Below are 16,874 nucleotides of genomic sequence, written 5' to 3' on the forward strand. Positions count from 1 at the left end.
TGTGCACCAAAAATTCAACTGCATGCTAAGGTTTCAATTTGTTCATGTAACTTATGCATCTAAACCACCATGCAGGCGGCAAAACCGCTGTACTCAGATACAGTCCTCCAGTGTCATACAGGAAACCTGCACGCTTAGAAAGTAAAATTGCTCAACAGAACTGTCTACAGACAAGTGCAGGTGATCTAAATGCTGCTGCAAACCAAGCGTCTGCTGCTTTGGTACTAATTTGATATTATTTTGTGTGCAATCCAGCGCATACATAATTAATCAATTGGATAGTAAAGATATGTAGTAGAATGAGCTTGATGACTTTTAGTGCATTGTGAGCTATATGGATGATATAAATAAACTGCAACAAGGCGTGGACATGGCAAAACATACGTAACAACATACTCAAAAAATCAATACAACCCGCCTTCTGTAAGGCTCTCAGCAACCTCAAAACATCTAGCCCTTTTCTATCTGGCACTGAGAGAAAGCAAGTTATCGTGCTAAAGAAATCAATCTCGTCGATACTGGATACTTCATCTAACGGATTAAAAAAGTTAATTGGTGAGTACAAATGTTTCATACTTTACTCTTATTACTAGTTCACAGTAATATTTAAATAAATTCAGATATTCCTAATGTAGTAAATCATATTAGAATGGTCAACTTTACAACAAAAAGTTTTTTTTTTACTGCCGAATGCCTTTGGTTGATAATTTTTATATTTTTTATGTCTTCATGAGATCTACTTTAGTCCAATTTTCTTTACATTTTCTTAACCCAAAACATGCTGATTAAGTGCTAAATCTCATAATGTAGTAAGTGAGATGATCTAAAGCTGGTGTCTGTGTAATGCACATTTTCCACTGTAATGTTATCAGAACCCATTTACAGAGAGGCCATATCATAATATTTTACTAAGTAAGACTATCCAGCATCTTGCAATTGTATATTAGGTCATATTCATCTAGCGCAAAACAACATTAACTCATATGTTAGACTTTTTAACAATCTTTGCTGCCTCACCCATGGAGGCGTCTGCTCTCACATACAGACCGAATATGTTCAGTACTGTTTCTGATTTAAATATATATAAATATATAGCAAATATATCTCTAGACCCCTTCTCATATGCACATTAAACATCTATTAAACATCTATTGTATGGTTATCTATTGTTTATAGTCTGTGGCTTAAATGAGGAACACGAATGGATGCTCTCATGGACTACACATTACATGTACTTACATCTGCCTAATGATTTTTAGCAGTTTGAGTTCTTATTTAATGTGCTAGTGAGATATGAATAGTTCATATATATGTAAGCAGTAAAACTAATTTAGCATTTCCTTGAATACTGTGACTTCCTGTCACAGAGTTTCATCTGAGTTGTTTTTGGCCCCTTCCTCTTTCAACTGGTGTTTGAACCAAAAAGGCATATTAAGATGATCCATTAACTCGTATTCTCACAGCTCTAGCTGTTAACAGAATTATTTTAGAAAGGAAGTGTAATTTGATTGATCTCAACAGAAAGAACAACCACTGAAATAGCATCTGAGCAAAATAACTAATGCTAACTGATCTTACAGTGTCACATTGACTTATAAAAGCAAAATCTCTGGTCTTATCTTCAAAGAAACTGATTCATGTAAAAATGAACTGTTTTTTAAATACAAAACCAGCTTTGTGAGTGATGCATCGTGTCACGTAATAGATCACATGCTGGGTAACCCGGTCAAAACAGAGATGAGTGTTAGTAGCTTGTTTCTATGGACATTTATCTATTTTTGATCTTACACAACACGATTACCCAAAGACAGTGTTGCAGTTTCTTCATGCAGGAGTACTATTTCCTCTCACTGCCATTTAGACAATGTAATTCTATTTGAAGCCATTCACTAAGAGGCTACGTTATAATATTGTATAGTGCAGAATATCCAGTGCATTAGATACTGCATTTTGTTAAAAATGCATTTGCACATATTCTCAGGAAAAGTTTTCCTTGATGGGACAATCATGGCCCATTCCCTGGATGGGATCATATAGCATGTAACAGCATGAAGAGATATCAATAATTCAGTTAGCAAGGGTCTATTGCAACTATCTGCACTTCTCTACTTGCACATATAAACTGAACCTTTCTGTATCTTTGAAAACCTCTTGTATTTTGACTTGTAAATGAATGCACATTTTTGCTTTGGGTAAGGATGGATTTGTTATGTACCAAAGATAACCACACATCCATTAGATGGATTATATTGGCCTACTGTTGTGGCCAAAAGTTTTGAGAATGACAGAAATATTAGTTTTCACAAAGTTTGCTACTAAACTGCTTTTAGATCTTTGTTTTTGTGATGTACTGAAATATAATTACAAGCACTTCATACGTTTCAAAGGCTTTTATCGACAATTACATGACATTTATGCAAAGAGTCAGTATTTGCAGTGTTGGCCCTTCTTTTTTAGGACCTCTGCAATTCGACTGGACATGCTCTCAATCAACTTCTGGGCCAAATCCTGACTGATAGCAACCCATTCTTTGATAATCACTTCTTGGAGTTTGTCAGAATTAGTGGGTTTTTGTTTGTCCACCCGCCTCTTGAGGATTGACCACAAGTTCTCAATGGGATTAAGATCTGGGGAGTTTCCAGGCCATGGACCCAAAATTTCAACGTTATGGTCCCAGAGCCACTTAGTTATCACTTTTGCCTTATGGCATGGTGCTCCATCGTGCTGGAAAATGCATTGTTCTTCACCAAACTGTTGTTGGATTGTTGGAAGAAGTTGCTGTTGGAGCCCACTCCCTTGGATGAGAAGCAACCCCACACATGAATGGTCTCAGGATGCTTTACTGTTGGCATGACACAGGAAGCGCTCACCTTTTCTTCTCCGGACAAGCCTTTTTCCAGATGCCCCAAACAATCGGAAAGAGGCTTCATCAGAGAATATGACTTTGCCCCAGTCCTCAGCAGTCCATTCGCCATACTTTTTGCAGAAGATCAATCTGTCCCTGATGTTTTTTTTTTGGAGAGAAGTGGCTTCTTTGCTGCCCTTCTTGACACCAGGCCATCTTCCAAAAGTCTTGGCCTCACTGTGCGTGCAGATGCGCTCACACCTGCCTGCTGCCATTCCTGAGCAAGCTCTGCACTGGTGGCACTCCGATCCCGCAGCTGAATCCTCCTGAATCCTGGTGCTTGCTGGACTTTCTTGGACGCCCTGAAGCCTTCTTAACAAGAATTGAACCTCTTTCCTTGAAGTTCTTGATGATCCTATAAATTGTTGATTTAGGTGCAATCTTATTAGCCACAATATCCTTGCCTGTGAAGCCATTTTTATGCAAAGCAATGATGGCTGCACGTGTTTCTTTGCAGGTCACCATGGTTAACAATGGAAGAACAATGATTTCAAGCATCACCCTCCTTTTAACATGTCAAGTCTGCCATTCTAACCCAATCAGCCTGACATAATGATCTCCAGCCTTGTGCTCGTCAACATTCTCACCTGAGTTAACAAGACGATTACTGAAATGATCTCAGCAGGTCCTTTAATGACAGCAATGAAATGCAGTGGAAAGTTTTTTTCGGGATTAAGTTAATTTTCATGGCAAAGAAGGACTATGCAATTCATCTGATCACTCTTCATAACATTCTGGAGTATATGCAAATTGCTATTATAAAAACTTAAGCAGCAACTTTACCAATTTCCAATATTTATGTAATTCTCAAAACTTTTGGCCACGACTGTACTGTCTATTTGTGTTCTGCATATCATCGCATCTCTATAATAGTTCTAGCTGCTTTTATGAAGAGAAATACACATAAACTTAAGCCATATATAACAGTAGCAGTAGTTCTGCATTCCCTACAACTTCAACTGTCACCAGAGTTTCAATTTGGATAATTTGTGACCCCTTCCTCTTTTAATGTTTTTTTTAAACAAAACAAAAAAAAAAAACACAATGTGATGACCAGTGTTGGGGGTAACGCATTACAAGTAATGCAAGTTACGTAATAATATTACTTTTTTCAAGTAACTAGTAACATAACGCATTACTTTTTAATTGACAATTATCTGAGTTACTTTTTCAAATAAGTAGCGCCAGTTACTTTCCCACCCCATTTATTGATTAATAGCTCTCCTGTCCCCATGTTGAGAGAAATTGTGAGTAAGATGTTACTTTAGTTCTAGAATAAATGTGAACATGCATTAATTCATCTCACTCACTAAAAAAACAGATACAGTATTCCTCAAAATAAATGAAAACAGTGAAATTCAACGCAACCCTGCCTTAAATAATAGAAATATCCTTTATGTATTTAATCCCATTTTATTAACCGATGTCTTTGCTGCCGACCTTCGATGATCCAATTCATCCATACTAATAAGCAAAAATTACTCAAGATAATATAAAATTTGTTTTCCTTTTTTTTTTACTGCTGACATTTTTTCTTCTGCGGTCTACTGTACAGACATAAATTTACTTTTCTCTAAGCCTGAGGCTTTTGGTGTAAAAAGGCTTTTACATTTGCCAAATATAGAACTTTTTATATCAAAAACAAACAAGCAAGCCCTGCCCAGATTTGAAAATAACGCAAAAGTAACATAACGCATTACTTTCCATAAAAAGTAACTAAGTAACGTAATTAGTTACTTTTTTAGGGAGCAACTCAGTATTGTAATGCATTACTTTTAAAATGAACTTTCCCCAACACTGGTGATGATCCATTATAAAACTTACTCTTACAAAAGCAGCTCTTAGTCTACATTATAATTATATCAAAAATCAATTTGACTGTCCACAAAGGAAGAAACATTTAGTCAATTATCATTAATGCACAGTTCCTAATTTTAAAGCGAGCTGGTGTCAGAATGTCTCATTTTTTATAAAAAATAAAATCGACAGTTGTGGTCAGACTCACATTTCCTAGACCAAATTAGTATGAAATGGAAACCTAATATCCTGTGTATATGTGTATGATATCACTTTTATCCAGTTCACAGGCTTTAACTTCTGCTATTTGACTAAGAAGACATCACTATGAATAAATCAAGAGACAACAGCCCTACATTCTTCCTGGAGACGGATGACCTGACAGAGGAGGAAAGGTCAAAGGCCAAGCAGGTGAAGAAAGGCGCTTTAAAAGACAAAAGGCCCATGGATTCAAATTACCTGGATGAGATAGATGAGCCTGCACACACAATTAAATTTAACCTACATTTTGACAGGTAAGCAGGCCTTCTTAAACCACACTGGAGTGTAGAGTAGACATAATGTAAGAAATCCTTACTTTATCCGATACATTCTGCACACAGGGGAATCAGAAACGTGAAAGAGGAACCAGCTCAGCAGGACAGTGACAGGTTTAACCTCAAGAGGCTTTTTGATGCCGTGTCCAGTGGCGATGTGTCTAAACTGGAGGGTTTACATCAGTACCTGCACAAAAACATGAAACAGCTCAGCGACCCTCAATGTAACTGTATTCAAAAACAAATACACTACCATTTAAAAGTTTGGGGTTGGTAAGTCCACTATGTTCACCAAGGCTGCATTTATTTAATCAAGAATATAGTAAAAACAGTAATATTGTGAAAAATTATTACAATTTAAGACATTTTAAAATGTAATACATTCCTGTGATGCAAAGCTGAAATTGTCGCATGTTCCTTCAGAAATCATTCTAATATGCTAATTTTTTTGAGTTCCTACTGAATAAAAGTATTAATTTCATTGTAAAAAAAAACTAGCTGACCCCAAACTTTTGAATAGAGACAGTGCGACACGTGTCATAATCTGAAAACCATAATTGTAAAAAACAATCCAACGCTCTCCGTTGACTTTGTATTGCAGGAAGCTTTCTCCTTGTCATTTCTGACTTATAACTAAAATCAGAACAATGTCTAAAATCTGCTATGTGACAAGGTGTAGAGTAAACAAGCTAAAAAGCACAGAACTACTTTTTTATAAGCTGTCGACCTAAAAAAAGAGTGTTTAAGAACACAAAAGTAGAGCGCAATGTGTCTTATTACTCTGAGAACTATGCCCGCTGGAGGGATATTTAACAGCAACAGTAAACATTCATTATTTTTAACCATGTCAAAGGATTATTTCACTACCCTGAAAGGAGGAGATATATTGTGAAACTAAATTTTATTGGTCTATGTCAGTGTTCCTTTTCCTTATCTTACTTTTGTTGGAGAAATGATCCAACTGAATGGCCCAACGTGAAATACCCAGACATCTACAACTATTTGTGTCCTTAAACACTCATTGTGGGTCGACAGCTTATAAAACCTAGTTTTGTGCTTTTTAGCTTGTTTACTGTACACCTTGTCACATAGCAGCACTTAGACATTGTTCTGTTTTTTTTGTTATAAGTCATGACAAGGAGTCAGCTTCCCACAATACAAAGTCAATGGAGAGCATTGGATTGTTTCCCTCCTGGTGTGGGGGTGGCCTAAATGTGCTCTGTCTTTATGGTATAATATAATAATATATACACAGAAGAGTACTGTGAATTAATGACAGATATTAATTAAATAATGAAACAACTGTTTTTATATATTCTTTAGATAAATCCAAAGGAAAGACAGCCCTGCTGAAAGCACTTTTAAATCTGAGGGACGGCGAGAACGACACAATTGAACATCTGCTGGAAATTGCAGAGAAAATGGGAGACTTAAAAAGTTTTGTCAATGCTGCATACACAGACAGTTACTACAAAGGTCAGGGCCATAGCTCCATTTTATATAATATTTGTATCATCGTATTAATTATTAGATCTAGTTTTATATTAGCTAACATTAGTAATTTATTTTTTATAAATCGTATTGATCATATTTAACAGGCTGTCTGGTCTATTCATTTTGCAATGTTATCGACTGATCTCTTTGAGACAGGTCAGACAGCACTCCATGTTGCCATTGAAAGGAGGAGTGCAAAATTTGTAGAGATGCTGGTTAAGAAAGGTGCTGACGTTCATGCTAAGGCCTGTGGGAAATTCTTTCAACCCAATCAAGAAACATGCTTCTATTTTGGTAATAATTAAACTTTTTCTCGACTAACATAAGGGTAATTCCACAAAATGGTGCCTTTTAAAGTTTAATCAACATTTTTAAATATCCATAAAGTTAGGACAGCCTAAAAGGACAAGAAATCGTTTTGTGCTATCTCAAGCTATGTGATTTCTTTTTTTAGGACTAATTATCTACCTCATATTTTTATATTTTTTGTCATCACTGTTACAGACACAAGCCTTACCATATACTAATTTTTTCATTAGAACGGTGTAAGAGTTTTTACATATGAACAGTATTTTAGTCCCTCTTTTCACATTACAATTAAGAAAAAATTATATTTTTACAAAGAAATATTTTTAAAAAGGGCTTGGTCCAAAATACAATATAGTTGCAGTGGTGGCCAAAATTTTTAGGCCACTAGTATTTTCACCAGCTAAAAATGGTTTTAAGTCAGTTATTTCTATCTTTTGCTGTAGTTTGACAGTATCAGTTTACATATCCAAACATTCATTTTGCCAATAATTGTAATAATCCAGTGAGATTTTTGTTTGCACAAGGAGTCTTACAACAGCCAGTGCTCCACACAGAGATCCGATCTCATCATCATCCAGTCTGTCTGGAATTACATAGAAACAGAACAAACTGAGACTGACTGAACCTAGAAGAACTGTGGCAACAGCGTTGTTCTTGGTCTAATTCTATGTTTGATTATTTCTTGATTATATTCAAAAAGCACTGACTTTGTGGAATGACCCATGATTCTGATAACAATTTATACAGCAGAAATGCTGCATTTTAAATGCATGTTGGTTTCAAATTCTACTTGATGTTCTCATTGTTACTGACCCACTTTTTTGGGTACTTAGGCTTACCTGCATTGTTTACATCTTTTGTGCACAGGTGAGCTGCCCTTGTCGCTGGCGGCTTGCACTAATCAGCCAGACATTGTGGACTTCCTTATGGACAACCCATACCAGGCGGTGGATGTCAGGAAGAGGGACTCTCATGGAAACACGGTGCTTCACGCACTAGTATCCATAGCTGATAACAGTCCTGAAAACACAGAGTTCGTCATTGCCATGTATGACCACATCTTAATCAAATCTGACCAACTTCACCCCAAGATCAAGCTGGAGGAAATCGAAAATAAAGAAAGACTCACCCCACTCACACTAGCTGCTAAAACAGGAAAAGTGGGGGTAAACCTTCTTTTTTTCTAGTGTCTACTGAATAGTTCATTATGTCTCGCAAAATACCAGTATTTTTTTTTTTTTTTTTTTGAAGCAGTGTGCACTTCTTTAAGTGTCAGTTCTGTTTTTTGTTTTTGGATGTTCCTGATTTTGTGCAGATGATTAGTCCTCGCGTGATTTCAGATGGTTACCCTCCAGCACATGGCATTTAATCAGACACCGCACTGATTCATAGTCATGTAGTCTACAGTTACAGTCATAACCTTATTTAACCTAAAGTCACAGTTTAATGTATTTATTTATTTTATTGCTTTAGTTCTATATTTTAGCTGATGTTGTTGCTGGCTTGGCTGATTACTAAAATTAGTGTGCTGCCAAAGACAAGTGACTAAATAAATCAAATCTGACATTTCATTTTTCTTTTGTTAACTAGCTGTTAAAGCACATCGTGCAGCGGGAGTTTAAGGGGTGCAAACACCTGTCTCGAAAGATCACGGAGTGGGCCTACGGTCCAGTGTGCTCGTCTCTGTATGACCTCGCCTCTCTAGACACCTACGAGGAGAACTCCGCGCTGGAGATAATCGTTTACGGCAGTGAGATTCCTGTGAGATGACATATTGTTTACTTGATACTAATTCATTTTAAATCTAATATACATAATTAGAATTTACTACTTTAATATAGCAAAATGTTTAATTTGTAAAGAAGCTGTATGGATTTTGATAAATGCTGTTTTTACCATTCTGCTCTGATTTCAGAATCGCCTCGAGATGCTCCATATTGAGCCATTTAACAAACTAATTGAAGAGAAGTGGGAGAGATTTGCAAAACGGATGTTTTTGTTCAGCTTTATCGTTTATGTAATCTACCTTTTAACCTTCACTGCAGTGGCTTATCACCGTGAAGCAGGGAAGGACTTTAGCAACAACCAAGTAGGTTTACAGCCACTGATCTCAAGACATGGTTACGGCCTTGTCTGTCTACATTGAGAAAATAAAACAAACTTCTCTGGGAAATTCCCGTTCAGTGTCTGATTTAAACTATTCTTTGTGCATGCTTAAATGCTTCATCACTTTTTTCTTTTCAGTCATTAAAGCCTCCATATCCTTATGGAAAAGATAGCAATGGCAACCTGCTTCTGACAGGACACATCATTACTACCATTGGAGCACTTTACTTATTTATTAAAGGGGTATGTATCTGCTTTTCGTATACAATTAATTCATATATAACTTTCTTTTTTAACAGAAATGAATAAATTCCCTTGTCTTTTAAGTTAATAGATATATTAAGGAAGCGTCCAGGATTTCAGTCCCTGCTCATAGATGGATACACCGATCAGCTTTTGTGAGTGCTTTGACTCTCTCCTGTTTCATTTAAGTATTAATCATTTCCTACTACAGATCAATATGCTTGAAATTACATTCTTTGCCAATAATTCTTCTATATAAAACTCGTAAGTTTAAGTCAATGTATATTCTCTACACCGTGTTCCAAATTATTATGCAAATTGGATGTAAGTGTCATAAACACACAGTTTTTTGTTTTTCAATTAAACTCATGGATGGTATTGTGTCTCATGGCTCTTTGGATCACTGGAATGAATCTCAGACACCTGTGATAAATAGTTTGCCAAATGAGCCCAATTAAAGGAAAAGTACTTAAGAAGGATGTTCCACATTATTAAGCAGGCCACAGGTTTCAAGCAATATGGGAAAGAAAAAGGTCTCTCTGCTGCCGAAAAGCGTCAAATAGTGCAATGCTTTGGACAAGGTATGAAAACATTAGATATTTCACGAAAACGTAAGCGTGATCATTGTACTGTGAAGAGATTTGAGGCTGATTCAGAGCACAGACAGGTTCGTGCAGGTAAAGGCAGAATGAGGAAGGTTTCTGCCAGACAAATTCATCAGATTAAGAGAGCAGCTACTAAAATGCCATTACAAAGTAGCAAACAGGTTTTTGAAGCTGCTGGTGCCTCTTGAGTCCCGCGAACATCAAGGTGTAGGATCCTCCAGAGGCTTGCAGTTGTGCATAAACCTACTATTCGGCCACTCCTAACTAATGCTCACAAGCAGAAACGGTTGCAGTGGGCCCAGACATACATGAAGACTCATTTTCAAACAGTCTTGTTTACTGATGAGTGTTGTGCATCTTTGGATGGTCCAGATAGATGGAGTAGTGGATGGAACATGTCCCAACAAGGCTGCGACCACAACAAGGAGGTGGCGTTTTTGGCCGAAATCATAGGGAGAGAGCTGGTTGGCCCCTTTAGGATCCCTAAAGATATTAAAATGACCTCGGCAAAGTATGTCGAGTTTTTGACTGACCACTTTCTTTCATGGTACAAAAAGAAGAACTGTGCCTTCCGTAGCAAAATCATCTTCATGCATGACAATGCACCATCTCATGCTGCAAATAATACCTCTGTGTCATTGGCTGCTATCTGCATAAAAGATGAGAAACTCATGGTGTGGCCACCATCCTCCCCTGACCTCAACCAGATTGAGAACCTTTGGAGCATCCTCAAGCAAAAGATCTATGAGGGTGGGAGGCAGTTCACATCAAAACAGCAGCTCTGTGAGGCTATTCTGGCATCCTGCAAACAAATTCAATCAGAAACTCTCCAAAAAATCACAAGTTCAATGGATGCAAGAATTGTGATAGCGATATCAAAGAAGGGGTCCTATGGTAAGATGTAACTTGCCCAGTTAGGATGTTTTTGATTGAAATAGATTTAGATTTCAGTAAATATGACCACCTAATGCTGCAAATTCAGCAAATGCCCATTTTCAGTTCTTTACAACCTTTACAATGTTTTAACTCTGTTGTGCATAATAATGTGGAACAGTGCATTTTCAGTTTTTTATTTTTGAAATAAATGCTGTTACCATTAGGAGGTTTGTTCAATAAAATTCGAATTATACCCTAATGGTTGATGACTTAAAAATTATACTGACTGTCATTTGCATTGACTAATTATGAAAACCAGAGAAAGATATGATTTGCATAATAATTTGGAACGCGGTGTATATGCACATTGCAAACTTAAATTGCACTAGTCAACACTGTTAACAGTAAGTTACTGTAATTAAATTTTACAGTACCCAACTGTATTTCGGTTTTACAGTAAGGTACTGTATATTGTACTACAGTTTTTAGTCTCTGTATGTGGTGTTTGACGTCACAGAAGTTTCCCATGATGCAAAGGTATTTACAGTTATTTACTATAAATGGAATCTGCTGTATTATACTGGGTGATAGACAGTAAATAACTGTAGAAATTACAGACGCATGTCATCCAAGATTTTCATGTCTGTCTTTCTTCAGTCAAAAAGAAATTAAGGTTTTTGAGGAAAACATTACAGGATTTTTCTCCATATAGAGGACTTCAGTTAACGGGTTGAAGGTCCAAATTGCAGTTCTTCAAAAACCTTATTCTTTTTCGACTTAAGAAAGAAAGACATGAACATCTTGGATGACGTGGGGCGAGTAAATTATGAGTACAGTTTTTATTCCGGAAGTGTACTAATCCTTTAAGTGATTATTAAGTGCCTACATGGTTAAAATTCCTGCTTTTTGTTGCTTTAGTTTTCTGCAGGCGGTGCTCTTCTTGGCATGTGCTCTACTATACTACTTTAGTCTGGATCAATATTTGGTCTGTCTAGTTCTGTCTCTTGCCTTGAGCTGGGTAAATCTACTCTACTTCTCCAGGGGGGCCAAAAATATGGGAATCTACAATGTCATGATACAAAAGGTGAGTGATATTTGTCTTTCTTATCCATAATCCTTTTTCTCTGGCCTTCAGAATAGAATAATAGTAAAGTATGGTTTGTGTAGCACTATAGAAAGATACAATGCAACACATTAAATGCCTTATTAGTGTACACTAGACTTTACAGTTTAGACTTTTTACTTTTCTTACATGTTTGTACGACACTCTCTCACACTCTTTATTTATTGTCAGATGGTTCTTGGAGAAATTCGGCGATTCCTTGTTGTATACTTGGTCTTCCTCATTGGGTTCTCTGCAGGTAAATTTGCACACATGTCCTTAACTCTTTTATTACACTTAATTTCACATTTAATCACAACACAACAAACATTTCCCATTTACACTACTGTTTAAAAGTGATAGTGACAAAGTGACATATATATTTAAACATTTAGAAATCTCACCGACCCCAACGGTTTGAACGATAGTGTGTGTTAATGATTTGTTTCTTACTCAACAGCCGTGGTAACTCTCCTTGATGAGGGATCTGCCAAAGAAACTGATTCTGAGAGTGAATGTAAGAAGCCCTCGTTCAAGAGCATCTACTTCACCACTCTGGAGTTGTTCAAGTTTACGATTGGCATGGGAGATCTGGAGTTCACCAATCACTATCAATATGTAGAGGTCTTCTATGTGCTGCTAATTGTGTACATAGTGATGACTTACATTTTGATGCTGAACATGCTGATCGCTCTGATGAATCAAAGAGTGGAGGAGATGTCCGTAGAGAGCACCAGCATCTGGAAACTACAGGTGAAATCAAAGGCAAAGTTAAAGCCGTCTATCCTTTTCTGCAATAAACATACACTGGAAAATTCTTTAAATTAATCAGTGGGCAAAATGCTGTAATGGTTTGCCATTTCTGTTCATTGTTCATTCTTACTGACAGCGTGCAATCACCACCTTGGACATGGAGTGGATTCTTCCCCGCTGTCTGAAGACAAGGCTGCGCTCCGGGGAAGAGAAATACCTAGAAGGGGAGCAGGGGCCTGATCGACGCTGGTGTTTCAGGTGACCCTGCAGGCCAACCGAAACCAGATCTGAAGTCTGCATTTGTCTCCTATTAAAAAATGGATGATTCTTTTTGAAAAGCGGATATTAGGATGCAAACACAAACATAGAACATAATAATGCACAATTACCATGTATTGATCTGTGTGCAACCATAAGCAATAATTGAAGGGTGGGTTCTCTTTCTTTCAGTGTGGAGGAAGTCAACTGGAACCAGTGGAACAGAAACAGAAACCTGGGTGTAGTTACTGAGGATCCTGGAAAATGCATGTCTGTACCTTCCCCAACTAAACCTCAGAAAGGTAATCAATGCTAAACAAATATGTGTGTTTTTGTGTGTGATAATTTTTTTTTTTTAATTCTATATCATGTGTATTGGTTACAGAGCCCAGTCGACATAGACTCCTACAAACGTTCAGTAAACGTTGGACACAGAGGCCACAACACAGAGATGTACAGGAGCTGAGTCCTCTAGCTGAGGCCTCTAGCTCCGTATAATGATGCTTTTATAATCCATAATTTATTGCAATCTATTTTGCACTTCTATTTCATTACTTCTTGTGTAGAATTAACTGCATATTATGACTGGTTAACCTTGAATGTGGTTCGTTTAAAGAACATACGCACCTCAAGGGTCCTTCCTGTTATGCATCATATAATTTTTTAATAAATATGCATGTGTTGTTGTTTAGCAAAGTATTTATATAAAATCATATGCATAACCCCAATGTTCACGTAAATGTGATAAAACAAATAATATGATTTACATATTTGGAAATATCCTTATTACAAATTGTGTTTAATAATTTATTCATTACATTAACCCTTAAAAGGGAACATAAAGGTACCCCAAGTACCTATCCAACACTTCAAAATAATATCATTTCATGTCTTTTCAGTCAATCAAATGTTTTTGTACACCAGGATAGGCCTACAAAACGAAATAAATACATATATAAATAAAAGTTGAGACATATAATGGTGATGTAAAAATGTACTGGTTCATGAGAACAATGACCCTTTAATAATAACAGTAGATTAGATAAGGCAGACCTAGACCCAACAAGGAGGAGTTCAGTTTTGTTGATACTGAGCTTTAAAGGGATAGTTCACCCAAAAATGAAAATTTGATGTTTATCTGCTTACCCCCAGGGCATCCAAGATGTAGATGACTTTGTTTCCTCAGTAAAACACAAACGAAGATTTTTAACGAAAACCGGTGCAGTCTGCTAGCCATATAATGGATATGGATGGGCACCAAACCTTTAAAAGTAAACAAAAACATGCACAGACAAATCCAAATTACACCCTGTGACTCGTGACGATACATCGATGTCCTAAGACACGAAACAATCGTTTTTTTGCGAGAAACTGAACAGTATTTATATAATTTTTTTACACAGCCACGTCCATCTGTCATGAGCACGAGTTTAGCAACAGGCACATTACAAACGCCGTAAGGGGAAATCAGTGAAAAGTCCCGGATGAGTTTGCGCAAGCAAACATAATCTTTTAGCTTTAAGTCGGTTTAAACAATCAGGATAAGCGCAAGTAATTACCATTCTGAATAGCCGCTATACCCACAATCTCTGTGCTCTGTGTAAACAATGAGTGTCGTATACACGCGACAGATCGCTTCCGGCGTTTGCGTATATTAGGCCAGAGCGCGTTCACATGTCACGAGCTGGATGATGAGCTCGTGCTCAGGAGAGATGGATGTGGCTGTGTATCAAAGGTAAAAAATTATATAAGTACTGTTCAGTTTCTCACAAAAACTGATCGTTTCGTATCTTAGGACATCAATGTATCGTCACAAGCCGCAGGGTGTAATTTGGATTTGTCTGTGCATGTTTTTGTTTGCTTTTAAAGGTTTGGTGCCCATCTACTGCCATCATTTGACTGACAGACTGCACCGGTTTTCATTAAAAATCTTCGTTTGTGTTCTGCTGAGGAAACAAAGTCACCTACATCTTGGATGCCCTGGGGGTAAGCAGATAAACATCAAATTTTCATTTTTGGGTGAACTATCCCTTTAAGAAAAGTCATCTCTTGATGAAGATGGGAAATATTAGGTTCAGTAGATATGTACAGTTATGTATCATCAGTTCCTATACTATGTTTAGATCTAAAGCCTGATTGAAAGCGCTCATAGAGTTCATTATATTGTGATGCAATGAAATGAAAAAAGTTACACAGGTGCAAAATGGACAAAAATGTCCATGTCCAAAAACTGAATAACTTTTTTTTTTTCCACTGTCACTGATGTCGGTTTTTTAACCAGCATCTGTTCTAACCATAGATACCAAACATTCATTAATTCATTCATTCATCAAATAGGCCTGGGTTAAAAAAATTGCAGTTTTAATGGGTTTCGGTGTGGACATTTTTTCCTTAAAGGAACACTCCACCTTTTTCTGAAATAGGCTCATTTTTCAACTCCCCCGAGTTAATAAGTTGATTTTTACCGTTTTGAAATCCATTCAGCCGTTCTCCTGTTCTGGCGATATCACTTTTAGCATAGCTTAGCATAGATCATTGAATCCTATTAGACCAATAGCATCGCGTTCAAAAATGACCAACGAGTTTCGATATTTGTCCTATTTAAAACTTGACTCTTCTGTAGTTATATCGTGTACTAAGACCGGTGGAAATGCAAAGCTTCAATTTTCTAGGCTGATAAGATTAGGAACTACACTCCCATTCCTGCGTAATAGTCAAGGAAGTTTGCTGCTGTAATAAGGCCGAAGCAGGAGCAGTAATACCACGCAGCACATGTTCAAATGCTAAACTAGCTGGGAACTCATTTCTGAAAATACTCCGCCTGCTTCAGCCATATTAGGGCAGCAAACTTCCTTGACTACTACGCCGGAATGGGAGTGTAGTTCCTAATCTTATCAGCCTAGAAACTCGCAGCTTTGCATTTCCACCGGTCTTAGTACATGATATAACTACAGAAGAGTCAAGTTTTAAATACAACAAATACAGATACTCGTTGGTCATTTTTGAACGCGATGCTATTGGCCTCATAGGATTCAATGATCTATGCTAAGCTATGCTAAAAGTGATATCGCCAGAACAGGAGAACGGCTGAATGGATTTCAAAACTGTAAAAATCAACTTATTAACTCGGGGGGAGTTGGAGAATGAGCCTATTTCCAAAAAAAGTGGAGTGTTCCTTTAAGGTCCTGAGTGTGAGTATTTTTTGTACGGAGGGTAAAATTTTTTTTTTGAAGGAAATGAGGGTAAAATATTAAAATTTCAATAAAAATAAACACCTGAGCCAAAATGTATGCAGTTGGCATTAACACAGGCGCACTTATAACAAAAAAACAAAACAAAAACAAAACTGAAATGGACAAAAATGTCCATAAGGTTGCACAAGGGTTAAGAACATTAAAGCAGAGTTAAGTCATTTTTAATGCATACTGTCATTCTTAGATCTACAGAATTCAGAAAAAGATGCACATTGATTTGAGTGGGAGCGAATGAAACAGTACCAAAAAGCTTCAACAGTTTGCAGACACCTGCATATTTTTGCCTGTGTTCTGAGTGATTGGTATTGATATATATTTGCATATTCAGTTCACTTTTAATGGATTATAATGTAATTACTTAAGGCTCATCTTAAAAACAGGAAGCAGTAGATCAGCTGGACTGATTTTTAAGGAAAACTGTTTGTGTATGTCGCCCTCTTGTGGTGTCTTGTAGTGCTGCTTGTGACTGATGTTGCAAAACAAGCATCACAGGATGATGCAATTAAGGTCCAGACATGATGAATCCACTATGTGTAGCATCACTTATCACTCACTACTTATTGCCACTATAATTCAATGTGTTCACTTTGAATGTCATACGTTACCTATTTATATACCATATTTATATACCATTAT

At 36.9% G+C, this 16,874-nt stretch overlaps 1 protein-coding gene across 1 annotated transcript; it reads left to right on the top strand.

The window, feature by feature from the left end:
- Positions 1-326: 326 nt before the first annotated feature.
- Positions 327-14,139, top strand: LOC141335884 (transient receptor potential cation channel subfamily V member 1-like). Its single transcript, XM_073841444.1, has 16 exons — positions 327-555; positions 4,986-5,217; positions 5,305-5,462; positions 6,562-6,714; positions 6,889-7,026; positions 7,909-8,207; positions 8,632-8,802; positions 8,957-9,130; positions 9,286-9,390; positions 9,475-9,545; positions 11,790-11,955; positions 12,166-12,232; positions 12,434-12,726; positions 12,863-12,984; positions 13,177-13,286; positions 13,370-14,139. The coding sequence occupies exons 2-16, from the start codon at positions 5,030-5,032 to the stop codon at positions 13,480-13,482; spliced, it is 2,328 nt and encodes a 775-aa protein (XP_073697545.1). The 5' UTR covers positions 327-555; positions 4,986-5,029; the 3' UTR covers positions 13,483-14,139.
- Positions 14,140-16,874: the final 2,735 nt, after the last annotated feature.

The sequence above is a fragment of the Garra rufa genome, chromosome 5 (genome assembly GCF_049309525.1).
Source record: "Garra rufa chromosome 5, GarRuf1.0, whole genome shotgun sequence".
Taxonomy (NCBI): domain Eukaryota; kingdom Metazoa; phylum Chordata; class Actinopteri; order Cypriniformes; family Cyprinidae; genus Garra; species Garra rufa.